Here is a 27807-nt window from a genome sequence, read left to right on the forward strand (position 1 = left end):
TGGCACCCTGTCTGCTGCACCCGCGAGGCCAGCGGCCACCTCTTGTCCCCCCATCCCTGCAGCCGAAGCTTTGGGAACAGCGCAGACTCAGGGGCGCTGCATCTCCCAGTGTCTTCCTGGTGCTAGGACAGGTGTTTCCTTTGTGCTCCAGCGCTAGTGAGAATTTGCAGACTTCCCGGGACGGTTTGCGGGCAAACACGAATTTGATCCTACTCTGGAAGAAGGTACTGGCGCTTAACATACCGATTTCTTGCATTTCCCTTTGTGTATCTCGGTGTGCCAGGAGGGGGAAATGGTCTGAATTTGGGTCTGAGTTTAAGCTTCATTGGAGAAAAGGACAGGTATGTTCTCTGTATGGTGGTGGTTCAGGCATTGGGATGACTTTTAAAGGTTGTTGCTTATTCGTGTAATAGGAAACCCACAGCAGGTTAAAAATACACGTTTTGCTAAACTTGAGCGATTGGTTTGTGTTACTAATCATTTTAGGTTTTTTTTTTTTTAATGTTGTAATTGGTTTGTCTGTTACATTTTATTTTAATGCATTAAGTTTTTCTAGGCAAGTTACTTTGAAAAAGGGAGGAATTTACATTTCAAAGACGGCTGCTTTTTGTTTTTTGGGTCTGTTTAGGGGAGATTAAAAACATAATAGAAGTTGAAGGAATGATTTCAGAATGTATAGGTTACGATTTTAATAGAGACTATGTCTAATATTTAGATGTTTTTTAACAGGAGTCACATTTGAGCAATTTTTCCCCCTCCTGTTGGTAAATTGGTATGTAGACAGAAATGTGTAGGTCACTAGTTTATTTCCACTCACATATTGTTGATTACTTGAACAAGGTAGCATTGGGGTTTGTCCTGTTGTTGGTTACGAACTTCAGGGTTCAAATCTTTCCACTTAGCCTTCTCATGGACCAGATACTCTATCTCGTTTGCTCTTAGACCAAAATCGTGTAGCTTTTTACAGGGGAAATAATCATCACATGGCCAAATGAAACATTTTGAAAATGCATTTAAAATGCAGGTATTCGTTTACAGGGGAAAATACATAGACGTGACAAAAAGCTCACATTTGTTGTTAGTGGTTATTCCAAACCAAGATAATAGACTGATTAGCCTCTCAGATACCCTTTGAAAAAAAACAGAGTGTCTTTGATGCAAAACGTTTGTTATTTCCACTTTGGGAAACTTTTAAACTCTTAAGTACCTTCCACCTGAAGTTAGTTGATTTAATAAATAAGGAAAACAGGCAGCAGCACATTTCAAGTATTTAACAAGCAAGAACTAAAAATAACGTTTGATCTGAGGTTAATATGGAATTTAAGCAGAATTATTACCAGTTTTAGATTTTTTTTTCTGAAACACGTATGTGGGTAACACCCACATGGGCACCAAGGAAGGAGAACTGCCCAGACCCCAGACACAAGCAAGTGGTGCAGTCATGGCTCACTGCCGCCTCAGCTTCCCCGCATGAAGTGATCCCCCACCTCAGCTTCCCAAGTAGCTGGGTCTACAGGTGCACACCCCACCATGCCTGGCTCATTTTTTCTCTTTTTTGTAGTGACAAGGTCTCACTTTGTTGCCTGGGCTGGTCTCAAACTCCTGGCCTCAAGCGATCCTCCCACGTTGGCCTCGCAAAGTGCTAGGATTACAGGTGTAAGCCACCACAACCAGCCTTTTACCAATACTTCAGATTCTACTTAGAGTGATAATCACATCAACCAGATTTTTTAAATTACCAAAAAAAAAAATGCTGCTATTTTTGGTATCTGTATGACAAAAAGATACAGAGTTTGTATTATAGCTTTTACCTGTTTAGAGCACTCTTTGGAAAGGCAAGGAAATTACTGTGAAGGTATTAGTATTCGAGAAATAAATTCCTGGAGTGTTTTTCTTGTAAACCTGAAGGTGTGAGGACTTGGTTTGTCACACCCAGTTAGCTAACAGATAGACAGTGGGAGTGAGCTATCGGAAGACTTAGCAGGTTAGCCTGGGGAGGAATGAGATAGGGAATCTAGCTACCTGGAGGGAGGGAGAGGGAGAAGCCTGTGTTTGAATCTGTCCTAGGTTGGGGTAGCTCTTTCTGAGGGAGGCCTTGTTATGTGGACGCGCTGCACATAGAGACGGGAGAATTGGACCTGAGGTGTGGTGCTAAAGCACCAGACAGATCTGGAAATTTAAGAGGAGTTCATTTCCTCGATCATTAGAAGAAGTTGAAAGAGTAGCAAAGTGAGGTCACTTGAGAAGAAGAGCACGTGGTCATATTTGAATGTAACATTCTCAGCTGGGTTGGGAAAGAACCAGAATCCAGAGCTTGGCCATAGAAAGTGCAACACCAGGCGTTCTGTAAACCGTGTACCGTTGTAAACACTGACGAGACATAGCACCGAGCCCTGGGCCTTTCTTCTATGAAGTGCTTGTGCAGGCTGAGAATCCCTAATCTGAAAATCCAAACTCTGAAATGCTCCGCTGAGCATTTCCTTTGAGTGTCATATTGGCACTCAGAGTTTTGAGATTTTGGAACATTTTGGGTTTTGCACTTTCAGATTTGGGATGCTCAACTGGTATATAATGCACATATTCCCAAATCTGAAAAAATTCCAAATCTTAAGTATTTCTGCTCCAAAGCATTCAGATAAGGAATACTCAACCTGTAATGAATTGTACTAGATTTGTATTAGATTACCCGTTTTCAAAATTTTTATCTCAGAATGCTTGTTCTGTGTCAGTGAAACAGGGATTTCGTACACCTTTGATGCACATTTTAATGTTTTAAACTTTAAAGTATTATAAATGTTGATATACACTCAAGTGCATATCATGCTAAATTTTAATATATTAAGACAACTGATTTGTACCACCAGGTCCTCTCAACGGAGTTATACTGAGTGAAGTCTGGGCATGGTGGCTCACGTCTGTAATCCCAGCACTTTGTGAGGCCAAGGTGGGTGGATTGCCTGAGGTCAGGAGTTCAAGAGCAGCCTGACCAATGTGGCAAAACTGTGTCTCTACAAAAAATACAAAAGTTGGCCAGGCATGGCGGTGCATGCCTGTAATCCCAGCTACTCGAGGCGCTGAGGCAGGAGAATTACTGGAACCCGAGAGGTGGAGATTGCAGTGAGCCGAGAGTGCACCACTGCACACCAGCCTGGGTGACAGAGCAAGATTTTGTCACATACACACACTTGAGAGTTAAAGGTTACATACTGTATGATTGCATTTATGTAACATTATTGAAATAAAACTGCAGAGATGGAGAAGAGATTTAGTGGTTGCTATGAGTTAGAAATGGGAGGCGAGGGGTAGTGTGGTTAAAAGTGGTAGCATGAGGGAGCTGTGTAGGGATGGAACAGTTCTCTATCTCAGGTGTGATTATACAAAGCTACAAATGTGATAAAATTTCATACAACCACACACACATACATACTGCATACAAATCCTAGCATTCTCAAGTCCCATTTTGCATACAAAACTGGTTAACCGTGAATAAACTTGGGATTATACCAAGGTCAGTTTCCTGATGGTGACAGTGTACTACAGTCACGTAAGTAACAACGTTGGAGGAATTTGGGTGAGCGTACTTGGCACCTCCCTGTGTACTTGAGGCAGGTGGGTCACCTGAGGTCAGGAGTCCTTTGTCTGCCTGCAGAGGCACTGCTGGGCTGCTATGGGTTCAGTGAAGGTGCTGTGTCTTTTATTTACTCAGGAATGTTAGGCCGGCTTCTGCAATGGTGGCTGCCCCTCCCCTCCCCCACCCACCAAGCTGGATCATTCCAGGTTGCTTCCTAGGTGCGAAACTGCCATGAGTTTTTTTCAGTCTGCTGGGCTTTGTTGGGGTGGGGGGTGGACCCATCCTGCTGCATGGGCTGTTTCTCTGTTTTTAGTTCCCCTACCCTCTGCTGATAGCTCCTGCGCTGGCAAAGTTGCTGCTCTGCCCTGTTCAGGCAGCTTGCTGAGGCTTTTCAGCCCAGCAAAGATCTCCTGTTCTGTGGGTTGTAGAGGGCTTGGGTGGAGCACTGTATCCGAACCGAAGTCCCAGAGGGGGAGATCTTCCTGTCCTCCTGTGGGTTGCATGCACCTCCTCCTGTGTGGGGCAGTACCCTGCCTTGCCTCAACTTGCCTTATTTGGTTTATACCCACTGTCCAACCAGACCCACAAAATGAACCTTGTACCTCGTTTGGAATTGTGGAGACCACTCGATTTCTGCATCTGTCTCTCTCCCTTGGAGCTTGACCATCTTGGAATCTTCTTTCTTGTGGCTTCTTACGGAAGTTTGATATCTGATAGGACAAATATGCTTATTTTTCTATTTTTCTTAGCTATTCTGGTGAATTTACTGTTTCCGGTGAATTTTAGAATCATTTTGTTGAGTTTTAAGACAAATTCCATTGAGATTTTGATTAGAGTTGTGCTAAATTTATAGATGAATATGGGAAAGAGTCAGTTCTCACTAGCAGGTCTTTCCATCAAGGAGCATACTGTATGTGTCTATTCTGGAGTTGCCTCTCTGATAACGGTTTTAACCTAAATGCTCATTGTAGCATTGTTTTGATCTAAACACATGTATTACAAAAACAGTATTAGAGTAAATTAGTTGAAGAAAAAGCCTCATGTCTCTCCTTGTTTTTATTTCTCTTTTCACCTTTAATTTTGGGTCTAAAGAGACTTTATCATGATATGTGGTATATGTATACTCAGGCTCTTGTAACAATTGGTAGTATGGTAGTATGGTAGGATCTTTTTCTTATTAATATAATGATTAAGGACTAATCAAGTTGATAACTGTATTTAACTCTTATGTTAGATATGATGTTTCCAGTTTCTGAAAGTACACGTTAAGGTAGTGCTTTTACTCTTGCTTTGTTTGAAAAATGTTTCAGGAGGAGTTGTTTTATTTTTTTGAAAAAACTCTTTGAGGTAATATGTAATTGTTGTGAAAATTTCATACAGTATTGTAGCTTATAAAGAAAAAAGTGCCTTTTGAGAAGGTGAGAGTTTTCTTCTCCAAACTTTCAGTCACTGAAGTGCCTCCTTGTTACTTTTGCTATACATTTTTATCTTCTGTACTGTTAATTCGTAACAGTTTCCTTAAAATTCACTAAAAAAAAAACCCCAAAAATCCTTAGTGGTAAGAGCTGTGAACTCATACACCGATGTATATTAGATGAATACATAATGTTGATGTTTCATGCACATTGCTGTATATTAAGAAACATTGATGCATATGAAATAACTTATTCAAAAGTATGTGTACTTTATGACACACTGGCACAGTGAGTGGAAGTATAGGTTCTGAAATCAAGGTTTCGTCGTTTTAAATCCTGATTCTGCTAGGTCCTCCCTCAGTGATACTAGACAATAAACTTAAGCCTCTGTTTCCATTTTATTTGTTAAATGAGTTTAGTATGCCACCTCCCTTGTAAGGTTATTATGAAAACTAACCAGCAGGTGTACATTCAGCCAGCACAGCCCTAGTACATAGGTGTTCCGCAAATACTATCATTCAATAGAATAATTTCTAAGTGCTTTGTATCTCCTTCAAAGTTAGTTCTCACACAAGTATCTAATTTTTAAAGTGTTTACATAGCATTCATTATAAGAATGTACGATTTATGAAACAGCGTTTTATCATTATTTTTGTCATTTTTTTAAAAAAGCAACAAATAACAGGATTGGTTTCTAATATGTATCACCAGATTTCCCTCCCAAAGGACCATATTAATTTTCTGTTCTGTCAGTTTAGACTTTGTGATTTTAAAATGTGGTGGGGGGCAGTAGCGGGTTTAAAAATAAAACTTGTTTCTGTTTTACTTAACATTATTATTCACCAGTCATTAAGGAACACATTAATCAATATTTATTCTTGTTGAATCTGTGCAATTTTCTGAGAGGTAGGTAAGCCTCCCCACCCCACCCCACCCCCGTGTGTGTGTGTGTATGTGATGCAGTTTGTGTGTGTGGTGTTAGAAATTGAGAAATTACGGTAATTTCATAATATTCTGTCAGGGATCCCTGGAATATCAGAGTCATCTCCAATCGATAGCCACTGTTTTCAAGTCTATAGGGTCCCTGGGAGAAAGATTGGTATTAAATATTTGCACTAACAAATGGAAGACAAAAGGACTGTGCATTTTATTCTTAACTAGGACTTGGGTAGCAAAGTCCAGGGTAGAAGACTGGAATGAGTCCAGCTGGTTCATGTGGAAATGTTGGTATTTTGGAATCTAGTTAAGCTTAAATTGTTTCAAACTAAAGCAGGCCATGAGTTGAACCCTTTTCATCTCCCCAGTTCTCAAACACACATAGATCCTCCCCACGTTTCACTCCTTTCTGTCGGTTGCCTTGGGTCATGTAACCAGAGCGAGCCCATTTGCCCCGGCTGACTGCTGATCCGGCTTGGACACCTGCCCTGGCCTCTTCTGCTCAAGCAGTAGGTTTGGCCCTGGCTGTCCCCGACAGTGCGGGGTACAGGAGGGAGTGACAACTTTCTCAGCCACTTCAGTCACATGGAAGAAGGAGAAAAGTGAGCTCACATCTGTGCGCTGACCTGTTAACAGTGATGCTGCCCAGTGACACACAGACCCAGTCAGTATTCTCACGTCTGCCTTTCTCCTTCCTGAGAATTAGGAGAAAGAAGAGCTCAGGCTTGATTTCTCACTTCAAAAGAGAGCACATAAAAACTTGCAGCCATTCTCAGAAGCATTGGTTTTCTGTTGGTTTGCTGCTTGTGTCAAGTCAGCCAGAAAGAAGTAGAGTAAAAATTGACTTGCTGAGAATTGCACATAATCCATGTCACCCCCAGCTGTGCATCAGCCTCCAGCGAGTGACTTCTTACTCTTGAGACGCTCTTTCCTCTTGCATAATGGTTCATGACATGTTCTTCATTTTCCTCCTACCACTTTCAATTTTTTTTTCCTAGCTTATTCTCCTATATTTGGCCATTAAATGTTGATGTTCCACCAATCAGCCCTAGGCCCTTCTGTCATTCTTCTTTCCCTAAATAGTCACAGCCATGTCCATGGCCTCAGTCATGGGCGAATCCAACATTTTCATCTTTACCCCAAGCCCTGCTCTTGAGAGCTCCATCTGCTAATACCTAATTGCCTACTGCACATTTCTACTTGGATGTCTCAAAAGTATTCTAAATTCAGCATGTCCAAGATATATTTCATATTCTTCCTCTGAAAATGCTGTTTGCTATCTTGAAAGGCATCACTGGCTGGGCATGGTGGCTCATGCCTGTAATCCCAGCACTTTGGGAGGCTGAGGCAGGTGGATTGCCTGAGGTCAGCAGTTCAAGACTAGCCCGGTCATCATGGTGAAACCATCTCTACTTTAAAAAAAAAAAAAAAAAAAAAAAAGGCACAAAAAATGAGCTGGGTGTGGTGGTGGGTGCCTATAATCCCAGCTACTTGGGAGGCTGAGACAAGATAATTATATGAATCCATGAGCAAAGGTTCAGTGAGCAGAGATTGTGCCATTGCACTCCAGCCTGGGTGACAGAGCAAGACTCCAACTCCAAACAAAAAGAAAAGAAAGGCATCACCACCCAAGCAATTGTGCAAATCACAAACCTGGGACATTTCCATGATTCTTTCTCTCTCTTCCCTGCCCCCTACCAAATCCAATCAATCACCAGGTCCCATTGATTGTTTTTAACCTTCTTCTATTGTAAACTGTAACATACACACAGCGCTGGGCACAGTGGCTCTCACCTGTGATTCCAGCACTTCGGGAGGCCAAGGTGGGCAGATCATGAGGTCAGGAGTTTGAGATCAGCCTGACCAATATGGTGAAACCCCATCTCTACTAAAAATACAAAAATTAGCCAGGCTAGGTAGTGCACACCTGTAGTCCCAACTACTCAGGAGGCTGAGGCAGTTGACTCGCTGGAATCCGGGAGGTGAGGTTGCAGTGAGCCGTGATCGTGCCACTGCACTCCAGCCTGGGTGACACAGTGAGACTCCATCCCCCGCCCCCCCCAAAAAAATACACACAGAAAAATCGTTGAGTGGTGCATTTTTTTGTTGTAAATCAACAAAGCATAACCCTGTAACCAATATTCAGGTTATTAAATAGGCCAATGCCCATGTTCCCAACAGCCCTAATCAGCTATATGCCTCTTCCTTCTCAAAAATGTTACCTCTCTCCTGCTTCCATGAAAATAATTTTTTTAATTTTCTGAGATCACACCCAAACTTGGTAGTTTAGTTTTCCCTGCTCTTCGAACTTTATATAAATGGAACCATTTAGTTTGTTTCCTTCACTTGGCTGCTTTCACTCAGTGTCATTTTGTGAGATTCACCTGTGTTTGATGGAGCTGTAGTTTGTTCATTAGATATTGCTGAATAATACTCTACTATGAATCTAACACAGTTGTTGTATTCATTCCGTCTCCCACTCCTTTTTTTTTTTTGGAGACTGAGTTTCACTCTTTTCACCCAGGCTGGAGTGCAGTGGCTCGATCTCAGCTCACTGCAGCTTCCACCTCCCAGGTTGAAGCGATTCTCCTGCCTCAGCCTCCTGAGTAGCTGGGACTACAAGTGAGCACTACCATGTCCCACTAATTATTGTATTTTTAATAGAGATGGGGTTTCACCGTGTTGGCCAGGCAGATCTCAAACTCCTGACCTCAGGTGATACACCTGCCTTGGCCTCCCGAAGTGCAGGGATTAGATGTGAGCCACCATGCCCAGCCTTCACTCTCTTTCTGATGGATGTTTGTCTCCATTGTACAGCAATTATGAATACTGCTGCTATGAACTTTTTTTTATATCTTCAGTTTTACTTAGCAATGCCAGGCTATTTTTCAAGGTGGCACTAGTTTAGATTCCTACCAACAATGTGTGAAAATTCCTGCTTATCCACCTCTTTGTCAAGGCTTAGATATAAACCAATCTGTTATATTTTATGAACCATTCTGGTAGGTACATAATGGGTTTTTGTGTGTAACAATAAAATGTGAAAATGTGCAGCCTAAAAGAACATTTTACATAAAAATGTATCTATGTAACCACTACCCAGATGAAGATATAGAGTATTTCCATCACCCCAGAAAGTTCTCTCATGCTCTTCTCCAGAAAGAAGCTACTATTCTATCCACACTGTTTTGACTGGCCCCTATACATGCGTTTTGCTTGCTTTTGAACTTCACATAAATGAGCTCAGATGGTATGGACTCTACTGTGTCTGGCTTCTTTGGCCCAGCATAATGGTTTTTTGCAATTTATCCAAGTTGTTGGTTACTCATTTTATCTTGCTGAGTTCTGTTGTATGATTATACTAGATTTTGTTTATTCATTTTCTTATTGTTTCTAGGTTTTGGTCTTATTGTTTCTAGGTTTTGGATATTGTGAATTAAGCTGCTATCAACATCCTTATATATACTTCTCCTGGGTATATATCTAAGGAGTGGATTTCTGGGTCATGGGGTAGGTGTTTAATGTTATTAGAAATGACAGAACAGCTTCCCAAAGTGGTTGTACTAATTAAACACTCCACATTGGTTTTAATTTGGATTTCTCTGATTACTAATGAGGTTGAGCAGCTTTTTATATTTTTGTTGTTGTTGTTACTGTTACTGTTTTGGCCATTTGTATATCTTCTGGTTGAAGAGCTCACTGAAGTCTTTTGCCTAATTTTTTTGTAGGTGTTCTTTGTTTTATTGGTTTGTATAAGGGATAATATATTGATCCCCTCCTCTCCCTGCCCCACATCTCTGTTACAACTATCAATTACTAGCTAGTGGATAGCCTTTTTATTCTCTTAAAGGTATCTCTTCATAGAAAAATTTTCAATTTTTGTTTTTAATGATTACAGATACATAATAACCATACAAATTTATGGGGTAGATGTAGTATTTTGATGCAAACATACAATGCATAATTATCAGATTAGGGTAGAGTACCTCATCACCATGTCAGCCAGGCAGGTTTTCAACTCCTGACCTCAGGTGATCCACCCACCTTGGCCTCCCAAAATGCTAGGATTACAGGCGTGAGCCATGAAGATCACACCACTGCACTGCACTCCAGCCTGGGTGACACAGTGAGACGTCTCATCTCAAAAAAAAAAAAAAAAAAAAGAAAGAAAATGAAAAAAATAAAACAGATAACCTAGACATGGCAAAAACTCTAGCATAAACAAAACTGGGACTTCAGTGATAAGCTGGGAAAAAGTAGTTGCAATGCAGCATGTTCAAAGGGCTAATTTCCTTGACAAAGCAGGATCGCTTGCTGATAGAAAAGGCCAACAGCTCAGTAGACAAATGGGCACATTAGAGACAGTTCAAAGGAAAGACACATGGCTTTCATATTTAAATATATGAAATGTTCCTCAGTTTCAGTTGTTATAAGAGAAAAGCAAATTGAAACTATACTGAAGGCATTTTAAAAACATCCCATTAGCCAAGAATAAGAAGTTTGATTAGCTGTTGGCTAAGGTGTAGGAAAATAGATTTCCATCTTAAATCGTAAGATTCTAAACTCTATGGAGAGTAATTGAATAATTATTAAAATTTAAGAACACATATACCTTGTGTAGTATAGATAAGTTTAGATAAGTTGTGATGTATTTACATAATGGGATACTATGCAACAATAAGAATGAATGAATTACAATTCACACAACATGAATAACTCACAAATATAATGCTAAGTGAAAGAGCCAAACACAGAAATATACGTTCAAAAAGAGACAAAATTGTTGTGTTAGAAGTCAGGATTACGCTTGAGAAACTCACTGTATGGAGACATGAGGGGCTTTTGGAGACTTATTATCTTTTTTTTTTTTTTTTTTTTTTTGGTCTGTGTTAGATGGGATTATATTGGGAAAATTTATTGAGCTATGAACTTAAGAATTATGTACTATTCTGAATGTATGCTATACTTCAATACACATTGTTATGTAAATAAAAATAGCATGTATACATACCGTCACACATAAAGAATGCACAACTTTTGTTTTGGCAGTTTTATCCTTGGCATATAACATATATTTACACAAACTCTTGCATCTGTGGGGGTTAAAAATAGCACGAACGTATTCATTGCTGTGTTTGTAAGCACAAATGTTCATACAAAACCTAATTACTCATAAGTAGGGAGCTGGTAAAATAACTGATATAGTCATGTAGTGAATTAGTAGCAGCTCTTAAAAGAAATAAGGCAGCTCGATTTGAAGTAACTTAGTAAGGTCTCTAAGATACAGTAAATGAAAAGACCAAAGTGCATGAACAGTACGTGTAGTATGCTACTATTTGTGTATCGGTGTGTTTTATCTCAAAAGGCATAATTTTCAAGCATATTTAGATAAAGTGTATTTGGAAAGATAAGACTATATCCTAACACTGGCTGTCTCTGAGGAGTGAAACTGAGTGGCCAGAAGGCATAATTGGGTGACACTTTCTATACTAACTTGTGACTTAAATTTTTTTTTAATTTTGAATTTTGGTAAAATGCATATAACAAAACATTACCTTTAAATATTTTAAAGGGTACAGCTTAGTAGTGTTAAGTACATTCATACTGTACAACCAGTCTCTAAAACTTTTTCATAGCCATTAAACAAGTACTTAATACTTCCTCCCGCCCTCAGCAGTCACCATTCTACTTTCTGAGTCTATAAATTGGACTACTCTAGACAGCTCATGCCAGTGGAATCATATAGTATTTGTAACTGATTTGTTTCACCTAGCACAATGTTCTCAAGGTCTATACTATTTTGTGACTTTTGAATTCTGTTCATTGTTCATTTATTACCCATTTTCAAATGTGCATTAAAGTAAAAAGACATGACATTATTCAGAGCTCGTTAATTACATAGTTAAAAGTTGATGGCTGGTGTGTCTTTTTCATTTCAACCAATATTAAATGCTACTTTGGGCAGCAAAACAACTTTATGCCAAAGAACCATTTGAAGCTGCGTTTATAACGTGTTTCTTCTTTTGTCATCTGTGGGTACCCCCAAAAGGCAGGTTCAAGTCCCCAGCCTCTTTTTTTTTTTTTTTGAGACGGAGTTTCGCTCTTGTTACCCAGGCTGGAGTGCAATGGCGCGATCTCGGCTCACCGCAATCTCCGCCTCCTGGGTTCAGGCAATTCTCCTGCCTCAGCCTCCTGAGTAGCTGGGATTACAGGCACGCGCCACCATGCCCAGCTCATTTTTTGTATTTTTAGTAGAGACGGAGTTTCACCATGTTGACCAGGATGGCCTCGATCTCTTGACCTCGTGATCCACCCGCCTCAGCCTCCCAAAGTGCTGGGATTACAGGCTTGAGCCACCGCGCCCGGCAAGTCCCCAGCCTCTTGACTCTGCTTAACAGTTTCCCCGCTTGGCTTACTGTCCAACTTTGGCCTGCTTTTCCAAATCTACTTCTTTTCCCCAGGAACAAGCTGCTGCTTTTTATGCCAAGGGCATGGCTTCCTCCTTGCAGATTTTCCTCATATCTCTGATGTGGAAAAAGTGGGGGATTTCATTCTGCTAGCTTTTTAGCGCTCCTTTGGGATCATTATTCTGGAGCCCTCTATGATAACATTGTTTCTCATGGATTGAAATTCATTGTTTCCAGTAGGATTTTTGACTAGCTGTGGGAAAAGAAGAACAAGTTGAAATCACTCTGAAGCTAATGGGAAGACTGGGTATCATTAACTGGCACAGAGGGAGAAAGACAGGCTCTAGGTGGAAGATATGTGACTTGTTTTTGAAAACAGTGGTGTGAGTTTCAGGCCTGTAAAAACAGCTGGAGTTATGAGCTAGAAATGGGGACTTTAAAAATAGGTGTGTGTGTGTGTGTACGCACGCGCGTGCGTGCATGTGGATATTGAAAATACAGAAAAATAAAATGTTACCCATAAAATAGGTCATGATTCTTAATACTTTAAGTGAATTAGCTTCTGTTTTTTTTCCCTCTGGTTGTATGTATATGAAAGTATTTATATAGCCAGTGTGGTGGCTCATGCCTGTAATCCTAGTGCTTTGGGAGGCCGAGGCTGGAGGATCACCTAAGGCCAGGAGTTTGAGACCAGCCTGGCCAATGGTGACACCACATTTCTACCAAAAACACAAAAATTAGAGCCAGGCATGGTGTCATGTTCCTGTAGTTCCAGCTACTTGTGAGGCCGAGGCATGAGAATTGCTTGAACCCCTAGAGACAGAATTTGCAGTGAGCCAAGACTGAGTTGTTGAGCTGCCTGGGTGACAGAAGAAGACTCTTCTTAAAAAAAAATATATATATATATATATATATGCACACACACACACCCACACACACACACTTTAAAATGTAGAAATTATATTTTGTATTCACCTTGTTTCCCGCTCTGTGAATGAAGAAGTCCAAGACCAGTTGCATAGTACTTCTGTTAAGAGCCCCAAAAGAGGTCATGAATGAATTTGTGGGACTTGTTGAAATTTTACAGGGTGAGATCCTACACAGATGTAGAAGAAAATGTGGCAAGAATGGGATTTTGGAAACTTGCCTAAACTTTTCTAAAACTGTCAGGATTCAGGAATCAGAAATCATAATCAAAGAGGTGGGAGTATTAAGAGTTTAGTGTCAAACTAAGAAGAGCAGAGCACATTCCAAGATAAAAGGAGGAAAAATATCGTTTGGTGTTATAAAGAGGTATAGCTTGATGAAGACTAAGCCTTTAGATGCTAAATTGCATCTAAATGGCATAATGGCATGCAAATTCTTGTAATCCCAGCACTTTGGGAGGCCTAGGTGGGAGGATGCCTGGAGCCCAGGAGTTTGAGGCTGCAGTGACTTAAGAGCCACTGCACTCCAGCTTGGGCGAGAGTGAGACCATGTCTCAAAACAGCAACAAGAAGATACAAATTGAGAAACTGTTACCTGAAGAGATGTCTGTCCAGCAGTGATGGAATAACAAAGACTGGATTTACCTTGCTATTTTAAGCAATTAGAAAACTGGACAATAAATGAAATAGCAATTTATAGGCACTGGGTGACGGGCAGTGCAAGACTGTGGTCACTGAAAGGTGGGAAACAAACCTGCTGAGTTCTCTGGTTGCTCCACTTTATTATCTGGAGGTAGTTTTCAGGGTGCAGAGCAGGGATGGGGAACCCAAATAAAGCCTGGTGTCTTACTGAATTGAGAGGATATACAGAACTCCAAAGGTAGGTGGAGGAGTCTCCTGAAGTCAGGTTGAGTCCTGACCTACACATGCATGAGAGGAGAGCACCTGAGGCCAGAGAAAGAAGCCCACTAGAAAGGAGCAGGCCAAATGATTCCTGGAACTCACACAGAGCTGGGAATAGTCTGTGTTGCCATTAGCCAGAGTATATACAAGGGCATCAAAAGGGTATGGCCTTCTGTAATGAGGCTAAGTTAGCCCTAAGTTAAAGGCTGCTCTGGACCTACTCTAACAATGAAAAAGCAACTCTTGGAAGATGCAGCCAATTTAAAGAATCTTACCTGTGTGTGAGAGCAAAGTCCAGTGCTATTTAAAGGAATATACAAAATCCAAAACACAAAATTCACAGTGTTAGGCATTCAATAAAATGACCAGGCATGCAAAAAAAAACAGGAAAATGTGACATAATCAGGAGAACAATCAACAGAACTAGATTTAGAAATGACAGAGATGATGGAATTAACAAAGACATGAAAACAGCAATTATAAATATGCTCTCAGTTCAAAAAAGTAGAGGAGAGGGTTAGCATAATGGGAAGAGAACTGGAAGGAATTTTTTTTTTTTTTTTTTTTGAGACGGAGTTTCGCTCTTGTTACCCAGGCTGGAGTGCAATGGCGCGATCTCGGCTCACCGCAACCTCCGCCTCCTGGGTTCAGGCAATTCTCCTGCCTCAGCCTCTTGAGTAGCTGGGATTACAGGCACGCGCCGCGATGCCCAGCTAATTTTTTTGTATTTTTAGTAGAGACGGGGTTTCACCATGTTGACCAGGATGGTCTCGATCTCTTGACCTTGTGATCCACCCACCTCAGCCTCCCAAAGTGCTGGGATTACAGGCTTGAGCCACCGCGCCCGGCTAGGAATATTTTTAAAAGACCCAAACAGAACATCTAGAGTTGGAAATAAATTTTAAAGTGCAATGATGGCATTAACAGTAGTTAAGTCATTGCACATCAGTGAACTTCAAAGACAGCAACAGAATCTGTCCAAAGAAAATAGAAAAATTGATAGAACATCAATGACTATAACAAGGACAACTGTTAGAGATAGAAACAGTCTGACATATATGTAATCAAAGCCCCAGAAAAGGAGGAAAGGGGAGAACAGAAAAAAGATTGTAAAAAATAATGACCAGAAAATTTCCAAATTTGACAAAAACTATAAGCTGACATATTTAAGAATCCCTAGGAGAGTAACTATAAAGGTAACCACACCAAGGCACATCATCATCACATTGTTGACAACCAATAATAAAGAGAAAATTTTGAAAGCAGGCAGAGAAGAAATACACATCACATACAGAGTAACAGAGACAAGAATGACAGCAACCTTCACATCAGAAATTTAGTACATCAACATACAATAGAGAGACCTCTTGAATTTTTTTTTTTTTCCCCCTGAGACGGAGTCTCACTTTTGCCCAGATTGGAGTGCAGTGGCATGATCTCAGCTCACTGCAATCTTTGCCTCCTAGGTTCAAGCAATTCTTCTGCCTCATCCTGCTGAGTAGGTGAGATTACAGGTGCATGCCACCACATCTGGCTAATATTTTTGTATTTTTAGTAGAGATGGGGTTTCACTATGTTGGCCAGGCTGGCCTCAAACTCCTGATCTCATGATCTGCCTGCCTTGGCCTCCCAAACTGCTGGAATTACAGGTGTGAGCCACTGCACCTCAGTTGGAGAAACATCTTTAAAGTACTTTTTTAAAAAGCCTACTGGGGCTGGGTGCAGTGGCCAACACCTGCAATCCCAGCAGTTTGGGAGGCTGAGGCAGGAGGACTGCTTGAGTCCAGGAGTTCAAGACCAGCCTGGGTGACATGGCAAAACCCAACTCCACAAAGAATACAAAAACTAGCCATGGTGGCACATGCCTGTGGCCCCAGCTCCTTTGGAGAGTGAGGTGAGAAGATTGCTCTAGCCCGGGCAGCAGAGGATGCAGTGAGTTGTTATTAAGCCACAGTGCACTTTAGCCTGGGTGGGGGAAAAAAAAAAAAAAAAAAAAAAAAAAAAAAAGGCCTACTGGAACTCGTTGCCCGCAGACCTCCACAAGAAATGTTCAAGTTGTTCAGGCAGGAGGCAAATGATTTAAAATTGAAATTTAGATGTTCACAAATGATTGAGAAGTGCTAGAAATGGTAACTGTGGAAATAAAAATAGGACAATTATTTTTTCTTTTTTAATCTCCTTAAAAGACTTGTATTGAAGGTGATTGCTAACAGGTACAAGATTTCCCTTTTTGTGTGATGGAAATGTTCTGCGGCTAGTGGTGATGGTTGCACAACACTGTGAATAAAGAAATAGTAGCTTTAAAAATACAGTTTTTAAAGCAAAAATAATAATGCATTATAAGTTTTATAACACATGAGAGTAGAAGATATGACAATAGCACAAAGAATGGAAGGGGATGGGAAGGGTATAAGAAACCTTAGTAAGGATCGATTGGTTGACTGATCGGTTTATGAGACAGTATCGCTTTGTTTCCCAGGCTGGAATGTGGTGGCACAATCCCTGCTCACTGCAACCTCTGCTTCCTGGGTTCAACAATTCTGCCTCAGCCTCCACAAGTAGCTAGGATTTCAGGTATGCACCACCACACCCAGCTAATTTTTGTATTTTTAGTAGAGATGAAGTTTCACCATGAGGCTGGTCTCAAATTCCTAACCTCAGGTGATCGACCTGACCGCAAGTGATCAGCCTTCCTCAGCCTCCCGGAGTGCTGGGATTGCAGGCGTGAGTTACCTTGCCTGGCAGAAACATTAGTAAGGTTTTTAAGCTGTACATTAAGTGGAATTGTCAAATTTACATCTAGAAAATTAAAACAATTTATGTTCCCACTTCAGATGTGTGGGAGTGTGAATTTAACCATATCCTTGTCCACGTGTGGTATTCATTTAAAAACGCTGCCACCCAGATTTTTTAAAAACTTGATTACCCCAGATAACCAATCCTTACCGTGCTTGAGGGATGTTACTTTGTTTCTGAAATCTTTGAAATTCTATCAGAATCTCTTTGCCTTAAATTTGGCTAAAACATAAAATGTGTGTATTCATTTTTTTTCCCTTTCCTTCTCTTTTTGCCCTCTTTCTTCTTCTTTTTTTTTTTTTTTTTTTTTTTTTTTTTGTTTTGAGACGGCGTTTCACTCTTGTTACCCAGGCTGGAGTGCAATGGCGCAATCTCGGCTCACCGCAACTTCGGCCTCCTGGGTTCAGGCAATTCTCCTGCCTCAGCCTCCTGAGTAGCTGGGACTACAGGCACGTGCCACCATGCCCAGCTGATTTTTAGTGTTTTTAGTAGAGACGGGGTTTCACCATGTTCACCAGGATGGTCTCGATCTGTTGACCTCGTGATCCACCCGCCTCGGCCTCCCAAAGTGCTGGGATTACAGGCTTGAGCCACTGCGCCCGGCCGCCCTCTTTCTTCTTAAGCATAGTTTTCTTCAGTCATTTCTTTGGTTAATACTTCAGCTTCATTTGTTCTAGAATGTGAATGTTTTGAAGACACATGCCATGTCTCTCTTATTCTCTATTGTACCATGGTAGTATACTAGATACTCGATGCTCAATACATTTGTCAAAAAACGCTGTTTTCTTTCTATACACAGTATTGGTAAGGTTGATCTGTATATTTCTTTTTTTCTTTTTTGGAGACAGAGTCTTGCTCTGTCACCCAGGCTGGAGTGTAGGGGCACAATGAACTCACTGCAACCTCTGCCTCCCAGGTTCAAGTGATTCTTCTGCCTCAGCCTCTCTAGTAGCTGGGATTACAGGCATTCACCACAATGCCCAGCCAGTTTTTTAATCTTTAGTAGAGTCGGGGTTTCACTATGTTGCCCAGGCTAGTCTCGATCTCCTGACCTTGTGATCTGCTCATCTTGGTCTCCCAGAGTGCTAAGATTACAGGCGTGGGCCATTGCGCTCGACCCAATCTGTATATTTCTAAATTTTTTTCTTTCATCTTTTTTTTTTTTTTGAGACGGAGTTTCGCTCTTGTTACCCAGGCTGGAGTGCAATGGCGCGATCTCGGCTCACCGCAACCTCCACCTCCTGGGTTCAGGCAATTCTGCTTCAGCCTCCTGAGTAGCTGGGATTACAGGCACACACCACCATGCCCAGCTAATGTTTTGTATTTTTAGTAGAGACGGGCTTTCACCATGTTGACCAGGATGGTCTCGATCTCTTGACCTTGTGATCCACCCGCCTCGGCCTCCCAAAGTGCTGGGATTACAGGCTTGAGCCACCGTGCCCGGCCCCTTTCATTTTGTTAATCCATTTTGTCCTTTTGATTTGAGTTGTAGGATAATTCATTAACTGATTTTTTTTATGTTACTTATTTTTGTTGGTAATATTTCACCTGCTACTTATTGCTTCTTTTGCTGTTTTAAATTTAGCAAACCATGCTTTTCATCTCTGAAAATCTTTTTTCATCTCTGAAGTCTTTCCTCAGATTATTCTGATTTCATTTTTTAAAATGTAAAATTTACTCAAACTTTGCATTTTATTTTCTTCAACTTATACCAGATACTGTGAGACTGTCAAGTTTTTAAATCTTTTTCAGTTCTAGGGCATTTAAACTTCAATATTCGTGTGTTTAAAACCCGTTAGGACTAGGAAATAAAAGAAAATGGAGTACCCATTTCTTCCTTCAATCTAGCTACCTCACCACACAATTAAAATGTGGTATTGGGGCTGGACACAGTAGCTCACACCTGTCATACCAGCACTTTGGGAGGCTGAAATAGGTGGATCCTGTGAGCCCACGCTGAACATGGTGAAACCCCATCTATACAAAAAATTAGCCACACATGGTGGCTTGTGCCTGTGGTCCCAATACTCGGGAGGCTGACGTGAGAGGACTGCTTGAGCTCAGGAGGATGAGGTTACAGTGCGCCGTAATCGTACTCTAGCCTGGGGGACAGTGCAAGACCCTGTCTCAAAAAAAGAAAGTATGAAATTTTTATTAGTATAAAGTTAGGTATAAGAGTTTCATTTGCAAAGATTACCATTTGGGAGTAATCTCTAGACATTTTTTACTTCCTAGCCTATTTTGTAAAACCCCCAAAGGTGGAGAACTGGTTCAGGAAAATAAGCAGAGCTTGAATACACGCTGCTATTTTTTACAGGAACATGAATTCAGAACTCGAAAGAATTGGAGTTTTTTGTTTTATAATATGGAACGCTTTACGAATTTGCATGTCATCCTTGTGCAGGGGCCATGCTAATCTTCTCTGTATCATTCCAATTTTAGTATATGAGCTGCCAAAGGGAGCACAGAATTGGAGTTATTTCTTTCCTTGATTACACTTTGTAGTTTGGCCCTCGGGACAAAGAAATGACTGTGAGTTCTTCTTCTCTAGGAGTCCAGTCTAATGCTAGACATACATGGTACCAAGCACAGTCAGTGCGACAGAAATCAGTGGTGTGAAAGTAAAGGAGGAGAGATCCATAATTCATGGTTGATGTTTTCCACTGAGGGGCCAGCATGGGTTTTATGCAGAATGGGGGACATTTGAGATTTCATTTTGGAATCGTAGGAGACTGTAACCTGGGATGGGTAAAAAAAGATTGCAAAGCAATGCTTACGCTCAGGTTGGAAACCTTGAATTTGTACTAGTGCTAATTACGGTTTTTTTCCTAGTAGGATTTACTGCCCATATACAGGGTGGAAAATGAAACTAGCGTATGTACTCAAAATAGGTGATTTGAAGGAAAATGGGACTAAGCAAAGTAGTGCTTTATAATCAGCCCCAGTTTTTGGTATAAGACTGCTAGAGAGTCATTACTTTTCACATTATAATGTGAAATTAATCATTAAAACCTTAAGTAAAAATAGAGGTTTTTGGCCAGGCGTGGTGGCTCATTTCTGTAATCGCAGCACTTTGGGAGGCTGAGGCAGGTGGATCACTTGAGATCAGAAGTTCAAGACTAGCCTGCTTACCAACAGTGTGAAACCCCATCTCTACTAAAAATACAAAACTTAGCCCAGTGTCTTGGCTCATGCTTGTAATCCCAGCTACTTGGGAGGCCAAGGCAGAGGGATCACATGAACCCAGGAGACAGAGGTTGCAGTGAGCCAAGATTACACCACTGCATTCCAGCCTGGGAGACAGAGCAAGACTCAGTCCCCCCCCAACCCCCCCCCCCCAAAATACATGGTGTGTTTCAGCCTGTTGCACTTAGTCCCTTGTCCAAGCTCAAATTGCCCCCCATTTTAGCCTGCAGTGCCACTTCTGCTTGGCTCTTGGGCCTTCTAACAATCCTGTTTATACTTAGTTTCCTTGTTGTCCAGTGTGACACAACGTTCTTGGCTTATCTTGCATATTTGCTGCCTAGTCACTTTTCCAAGAAGAATGTGAATGTTTAAACAGAAAACAAAATTTCAGTGCCCCAGTCACAACCCAAACCACCTTAATCAGAATCCCTAGTGAGGATAGGGCCCAGATACAGACGGGGTTCCTCAGAGTGGAGTGCAGTGGTAGGATCTCAGCTCACTGCAACCTCTGCCTCCTGGGTTCAAGTGATTCTAATGCCTCAGCCTCCTGAGTAGCTGGGGCTACAGTTGTGAGCCACCACTCTTAATTTTTGCATTTTTAGTAGAAACAGGATTTTGCCATGTTGGCCAGGCTGGTCTCCAACTCCTGACCTCAAATGATCCACCGGCCTTGGCCTCCCAAAGTGCTGGGATTACAGGCATGAACCACAACACCCCGCCAGGATACAGTATTTTTTAAAAAGCATGCCCAGCCTTGGATGGAAAACCACTTGAGAAGAGTATGCTGCCTTATCGGGCTCTGTAAACACCTTATCTCTGCACAAGGCTGGGACTTGGCTAAAGCTCTCATTGCTACATGGTGACCTTGCTTCCTCTCCTGCTTAAAGCTTGTGTTTCAGAATTTTGACCCGAATGCGTCCGTGTTGAAAGCCAGGCTTGGTCTGTCATCCCAGGACTCTGTGTCAGTCCATTTCCTTGCCCGTATGTTGAGTTGGGACTCATCTTCATGCCTCTGGGAAACAAGTTATTTGAAAGCTTGCTTAGAGTCTCTCAGTACTTTCCCTTGCCCTTAGAACGAATACCAAAATATGTGGCCTGCAGTATAGACTGTGCACAGCCTTCAGTGTAAACTGCTCAGGCCCCCTCTTGGTTCGTGGAGTCTGCCTTGCTTCCTTCTACCACCGGGCCTTTGCACACACTGCTGTCTGCTGGGAATGCCTTGCCTTTCCTCGTTACTTAGTTCTCCTCTACTCATCTTTCAGGTGCTAGTTTGACAGTCTTCCTCAGGGTAGCCTTCTCTGACCTTTGTACACTGGATCAGCCCCCATGTGCTAACTTGGTCTCATTGGTAATATTTCTCTACCTTCAGGACACATATCAAGGCCCAGAAGTCATAGTTTTGTATTTGTTCATGTGATCATTTGATGCGTGTCTCCCTGAAGCCTGACTCTTCGGGACTCACGTCCTGTCTCCACCACTTCTAGCTGTGGGACCTTGAACAAATTATTTCTTCTCTGGTCCCCAGTTTCTTTTATCTGCAAAACAGAGATAATACTTGGACCTACCTTGTGAGGTGGGAATGAAGATTAAATAGGGTAATTTGTGTAAAGCACTTAGAGCTAGCTATTGATAGTAGAGAATGCTGGCAGGTATTACTGATGATTACTGCAGTGGACCACAAGCTCCATACAGGCAGGGGTCATTTCGGTTTGTTTAGATTTGTATGCAGGGTGCTTAGCACATGGATGGTGCTCAGGAAGTATTTGTTGGATGAATGAATGAAGTGGAGATAATAGTAATACCATGTTTATAGAATTCCATGAGAATATAAAATAATGCAAGTGTACAACTTCTTGGTAGCATGTCTAGCTCATAGTAGGTGGTCAATAAATAGTCAATGACTCAATGAGGAAAATGGGGACAATAATAATACCAGCTTATGAGGCTGTTGTGGGGATCTAAGGTAACCCTGTAGTACCTTGTAGAGTGCCTATCACATAGTAGGTGCTCAGAAAATATTTGTTGAATGAATGAGTGAAGTTTGGACGATGGTAACACCAGCTCCTAGGATTGCTGTGGGGACAGAAGATAAGGCAGGTTGACAGCTTGTTGTATTGTGGTTGCGCCTGGTAGACCCTCTGTTGAGTGAAACAGGAGAAGCTGCTATGAGTTGCTTTCTCCTGGCACTTTAGAAAGAATCCTTTTACGATGCAGAATGGTACAGAGCAGACGCTGGTCCTCCTGAAGGAAGAATGGGCAGCTGACTACTTGCCAAGCTCTGGCCTGGATGAAAAGCTGAATCGTTCCTTTCCCTCTTCCTCCCTAACCTGTTCTTTCTTTCCACTAGAATCCTTGCCCAGAGTCCAGCACCTCCTTCCTGTCCAGGATCATCTTCCAGTGGATCATAGGGTAAGGCTGGGCCCCCAAGACCTCAGGGAGGTGGTAGGGAATGAATGAATGAATGAATGAACATGCTGAGCTCCCCCCTCGACTTCTCTCTCCTTTGCTCTTCTGCAGAGCTGTCTTGACTCTGCCTGTGCTAGCCATGTGTTCTCAGAGACACCAACTCTGTTCTGCAAGTTTATCACCTTGAATGTGATAAACACATGAGCCAGGAGCAGCTTAAATCTCTGCAGAAGGCTTGGCCTGGGACAGCCATACACTGGACTGCTCTTGCGTTAGCTTTAGATTTCGGTATTATTTTTTTATTTCTTACCTAGACATCATGTTCAATATGACAGATTTGGGTTTTTAAAATATTAGGTATAGTTATTACTGACATTGTACCCCTTCCACTCTCTGCTCCTTAGAAAAATAGCGTTGTCTCACCATAGGAAACATGCACCACCATGCCTAGCTAATTTTTGTATTTTTAGTAGAGACAGGGTTTTGCCATGTTGGCCAGGCTTGTCTGAAACTCCTGACCTCAGCTGATCCACTCACATCAGCCTCCCAAAGTGCTGGGATTACAGGTGTGAGTTACCATGCCCAGCCACCTTGTGGTTTTCTTTTTGTACATCTTTTTCTGCCCATTGTCCACATCTTATTAGGGATTCTTTGAAGAATCTTTCTTTCACCCTAATATGCATCATCTTTTTTTTTTTTTTTTTTTTTTTTTTTTGGAGACAGGCTTTTGCTCTGTCGCTGAGGCTGGAGTGCAGTGGCACAACTGTAGCTCACTGTAGTCTCGATCTACAGGGCTCAGGTGATGCTCCTGCCTCAGCCTCCTGAGTAGCTGGGACTACAGGCACACTCTGGCATGAACTCGGCTTACTGCAACCTCCATCAAGTGATTCTCCTGCCTCAGTCTCCTGAGTAACTGGGACTATAGGTACATACCACCATGCCTGGCTAATTTTTGTATTTTTAGTAGAGACAGGGTTTCAACATGTTGGCCAGGTGGTTTCAAATTCCTGACTCAGGCGATCCACCCGCCTCGGCTTCCCAAAGTGCTGGGATTACAGGCATGAGCCACTGCACCTGGCCCTTGCTAAGTCCTTATGGCTTATGTCATGAGAATTTTTGCATGCATGCTGCTCTGTGATACCCCTGTAGGAGGGTAGAGGAAGCCCATCTCTCAAGAGCCCAGGGAGAATTGGAGATGAAGAATGTTATTATTGGCCATTAGCTGGAGAACCTAGTTCCTTCAAGGGAGGATGTGTGGAGATCAGGTCATGGCAAAGGGCACAGATCTGCTCGAATCTTTGAGGTATTTCAACAGCTCATGATGGGAAACTCATCTTCAGAGGTGTGAAAAACAGCATGGAGAAATGAGGAAATACCTAATCATTAGTTAATAGTTATTGAGTCGAAACAAATAGGGCTTTGTTGGAAATTCCGTCTGCCTCTTCTGTATCTCTTTTGAGGTCTCTAGCAACCTTTAAAAAACTGAGGAATTCCTTTTGGGAGCCTGGTGAAGGGAAGAGAGTCCTTCTTGACCTTTGACCAAAACACCCTTAAAGGAGTGTCTCTGGGCAGTGGGTGAGGGAGGGGGTGTGGAGTTGCGTTACTAGATGGCTGATGCTGAGGTAGGGCAAAAGTAAGGGCACTGTGGGGCAGGGACAAGTCCAGATGCCAGTATTCCCACCACACCTGGTCCCTTCTATCCTGCAGGTTGGCCTCATGGGGCAGATGGGGGTAGACAGGAGCTGAGAAGTTGTCCCTGACCCTGGGCATCTTTCGGATCAATGAGTCTGCCAAAAGGAGCAATCATTGATGACATCAATATCGCCAAGATCGGCCTGCATAACCTCTGCTTCAAGATCACCATCATCCCCCAGGTGAGGTCTGAGTGTCACCCAGGGGTGGCATGCCCTATGATTGCACTAACAGTGATGTATGTTTAGTTTTGGGACAAACACATGTGGCCCTACTTAATTTTTTTTTTCTGAAACAGGGTCTTTTTTTTTTTTTTTTTCCTGAGATCCATGTCCATGCAATCTCTGTTCACCGCAACCTCCACCTCCCAGGCTTAAGCAATTCTCCCACCCCAGCCTCCTTAGTAGCTGGGACTAGAGGCACATGCCACCACATCCAGTTTTTTTATTTATTTATTTTATTTATTTATTTATTTATTTTATTTTTTGTAGAGATGGGTTTCACCATGTTGCCCAGGCTGCTCTTAAACTCCTGGGCTGAAACGATCCGCCCACCTTGCCCTCCCAAAGTGCTGGGATTACAGGCGTAAGACACTGCATCCGGCTTTAATTATTTTTATTGATTAGGCTATGCTGCTGCTTCCCTGAATTTCCTCTTAGCACATGATTAACAATGTGGAAAATCACTGAGTATCACTCCCGACTTCCTGTCCCTGCAAGTGGGCATCTAGAAAATCCAAAAAGACGTGGTCCTCTCTCTGCTGTCAGAGTCAGACTGAGAATCTTTACCCCTTCTAAGAGCTAGACAAGAAATAAGAATGTTTTTAATTTTAGATCGTGGGGTGCACGTGCAGGCTTGTTACATGGGTATATTATGTAATGTTGACCGTTGGGCTTTTATGGATCTCATCACCCAAATATTGAACAGGGTGCCCAAGAGATAGTTTCTCAGCCATTACCCTCCTCCGTCTCTCCTTACTTTTGGAGGCTCTGGTTCTATTGTTCCCATCTTTACATCCATGAGTACCCAGAATTCAGTTTCCACTTAAAAGTGAGAACACACAGTATTTGGTAATAAAAAAGGATTTTTTTTTTTTTTTTTTTTTGAGACAGAGTCTCACTCTGTCTCCCAGGATGGAGTGAAGTGGTGCGATCTCGGCTCACTGCAATCTCTGCCTCCTGGGTTCAAGTGATTTTCGGGCCTAAGCCTCCCAAGTAGCTGGGATTACACGTGCAGACCACCATGCCTGGCTAGTGTTGTGTTTGTAGTAGAGACAGGGTTTCACCATGTTACGCAGGCTGGTTCTCAAACTGCTGACCTCAAGTGATCTGCCTGCCTCAGCCTCCCACAGTGCTGGGGTTACAGGGGTAAGCCAACATGCCTGGCCAAAATAAGGATTTTCTAGATCAATCCCTGCAGGTGGATTCCTTAATTTGTTGCCTTCTAGTGTAATCTTCCCTAAAGTTTCACAGAAGATTCTCTTTTGCAGTTGGAGGACAGAAATCCACAGGACTTTACCATTAGGATTTAGCTCTCACTTCTGGAAGTTTCTCAACCCACATGCATATTGAAGGCTCTAGGAAGTTGTATGGGAAGGAAATCTGTCTTATTCTGCCACACTAAGATTTTCCAGACTTTTTTTTCCGTTATTAAGGAATTTATTTTGGCAAGGGGACAGTCTCGCTCTGTCACCCAGACTGGAGTGCCGTGGGCTGATTTCTGCTCACTGCAACCTCCGCCTCCTGTATTCAAGTGATTCTCCTGCCTCAGCCTCCCAAGTAGCTGTGACTAGAAGTATATGGCACCACACCCAGCTAATTTTTCTATTTTTAGTAGAGACTGGGTTTCGCCATGTTGGCGAGGCTGGTCTCTAACTTCTGACCTAAAGTGAAGTGCCCACCTCGGCCTCCCAAAGTGCTGGGATTAGTCATGAGCCACTGTATCTGGCCTTTTTCTTGTTAATAACATCACCAGAAACAGCGATTCCAAGGAGTTCTGAAACCCCACCGTCACCAGCCCTGGCCGGAGTCTTTACGTCTCACCTCTTCTCTGTCCATGACATTGTGACGTAGGCATCACATGCCGCCACGCTCTCCTCTCTGAACAGGAGCCTGTTGTGTTTTCAGGTTCCTTGTGCATAAACCAGGACCCGTTCAGCTAGTACTTGATGAAGTCTGGATGTCCCTGGAGCTGGCTCACCTGAAGGACTTCATGTCAGCCCTTCCTGATAAGCTGGACCACGAGTGCCCAGAAGGTGGAGAGAACCTCAGGTAGGCGGGGGTAGACTGATGTTCACCAGATAAGGTCGCCTAGGTGCCACCTGGGTGGGGGTGTTTGAAGATTCTGTCCAGATGTGTCAGACCTGGATATGAGTCCCAGTTGTGCTGCAGATGACCCATTAGTCCCTTCACCTTTTGGAGCCTCAGTTTCTGTATCTGTAAAATGAGTCTTAATCCAGGTTCTTTGTACCATGAGGTGTAATAATCAGTATGGACAATGCATTTCCTTTTATACACACCAGCCCCATTTAGTTGACAGTGGCTGTCAGTTGTTAAGCTATAGAAAGGCTTCTGTACCAGTTGGTCACTAGCACTGCTCTGAGCCCCCCAAGTCTCCAGCTGTCTTGGTCCTTCTCCCAGGATACCGGAGATCTGTTCATGACCCAGCAACTACAGCATTAATGCCTAGCGCAGCAGGGGAACCTCTGGCGTCCTACTTTGGTATTGTTAGTGCCTGGTTCTGGTTTGCTTATCTGTCTCCATGACAACCAACCACAAGTTCAACAACAAAGCAGTGATCTTTGCTCCCTGGTGAGGGCAGTCAGGCAGGTTGCTCTGCTGATCTTGGTTGGGCTCACATCATGTTTCAGGATCAGCTGGCCATCAGCTGATCTACTTGGCCTCAGGTGGGGCAAGAAGGGTACGTGTGTGTTCCTCACTGTCTGACAGACCAGCTTGGGCATGCTGTCATGGCCATGACAGGGGCACAAGAGCATACAAACATCCATGTGCATCTTGCAATATTCTTTTGCCTGGCCTTATGTTGGCTGGTGTCCCATTGGCCAAAACAAGGTACCTGAGTGGTGGCCCCACAGCTGGATAGGGAGGTATGGCTATGAGGCCTTTTTTTGTTTTTGAGGCAGGGTCTCTGTCACCCAGGCTGGAGTGCAGTGGTGCAATCTCAGCTGCAACCTTCACCCCTCAGGCTCAAGCAATTGTCCTGCCTCTGCCTCCCAAGTAGCTGGGACTGCAGGCACATGCGATCACACCTGGCTACTTATTTGTATTTTTAGTAGAAACAGGGTTTCACTGTGTTAGCCAGAATGGTCTTGATCTCCTGACCACATGATCCGCACCCATCAACCTCCCAAAGTGCTCGGATTACAGGCATTAGCCACTGCACCCAGCATTATTTATTTCTTTTTTAGGACAGGGTCTTGCTTCATTGCCCATGTCACCCAGGCTGGAGTACACGGTCACAACCATGGCTCACTGCAGCCTTGAACTCCTAGACTCAAGTAATCTTCCCCACCTCAGCCTCCCAAACAGCTGGGACTATGGTTTTATACC

At 42.6% G+C, this 27807-nt stretch overlaps 2 protein-coding genes and 1 non-coding gene across 27 annotated transcripts in view; 1 reads left to right on the plus strand and 2 right to left on the minus strand.

Annotated features, from left to right (window-relative positions):
* The window catches only part of LOC104653327 (ATP-binding cassette sub-family C member 6-like), an 80037-nt gene that overhangs the window by 18383 nt on the left and 33847 nt on the right, over positions 1-27807 (minus strand). For 7 of the 21 annotated variants that reach the window (XM_074384187.1, XM_074384183.1, XM_074384182.1 and 4 more), the window contains one exon: positions 115-4281. The exons of 1 other annotated variant lie outside the window; for it this stretch is intronic. In XM_074384187.1, coding sequence (XP_074240288.1) covers positions 3814-4281 — 468 coding nt within the window. In that variant the 3' untranslated portion in view covers positions 115-3813. 13 more of the 21 variants (XM_074384185.1, XM_074384186.1, XM_074384184.1 and 10 more) reach the window with 11 other exon arrangements.
* Positions 1-27807, plus strand: part of LOC141580889 (multidrug resistance-associated protein 1-like) — a 57742-nt gene that overhangs the window by 334 nt on the left and 29601 nt on the right. For all 5 annotated transcript variants that reach the window (XM_074384206.1, XM_074384202.1, XM_074384203.1 and 2 more), the window contains exons 2-4: positions 22488-22549; positions 24254-24420; positions 26365-26508. In XM_074384206.1, coding sequence (XP_074240307.1) covers positions 24356-24420; positions 26365-26508 — 209 coding nt within the window. In that variant the 5' untranslated portion in view covers positions 22488-22549; positions 24254-24355. The remainder of the gene's footprint in view (positions 1-22487; positions 22550-24253; positions 24421-26364; positions 26509-27807) is intronic.
* On the minus strand, positions 19314-19420 carry LOC120360640 (U6 spliceosomal RNA). The gene has a single exon (XR_005577091.1). It is a non-coding gene; the product is annotated as a U6 spliceosomal RNA (small nuclear RNA).

Source organism: Saimiri boliviensis, chromosome 13 (genome assembly GCF_048565385.1).
Source record: "Saimiri boliviensis isolate mSaiBol1 chromosome 13, mSaiBol1.pri, whole genome shotgun sequence".
Taxonomy (NCBI): Eukaryota; Metazoa; Chordata; class Mammalia; order Primates; family Cebidae; genus Saimiri; species Saimiri boliviensis.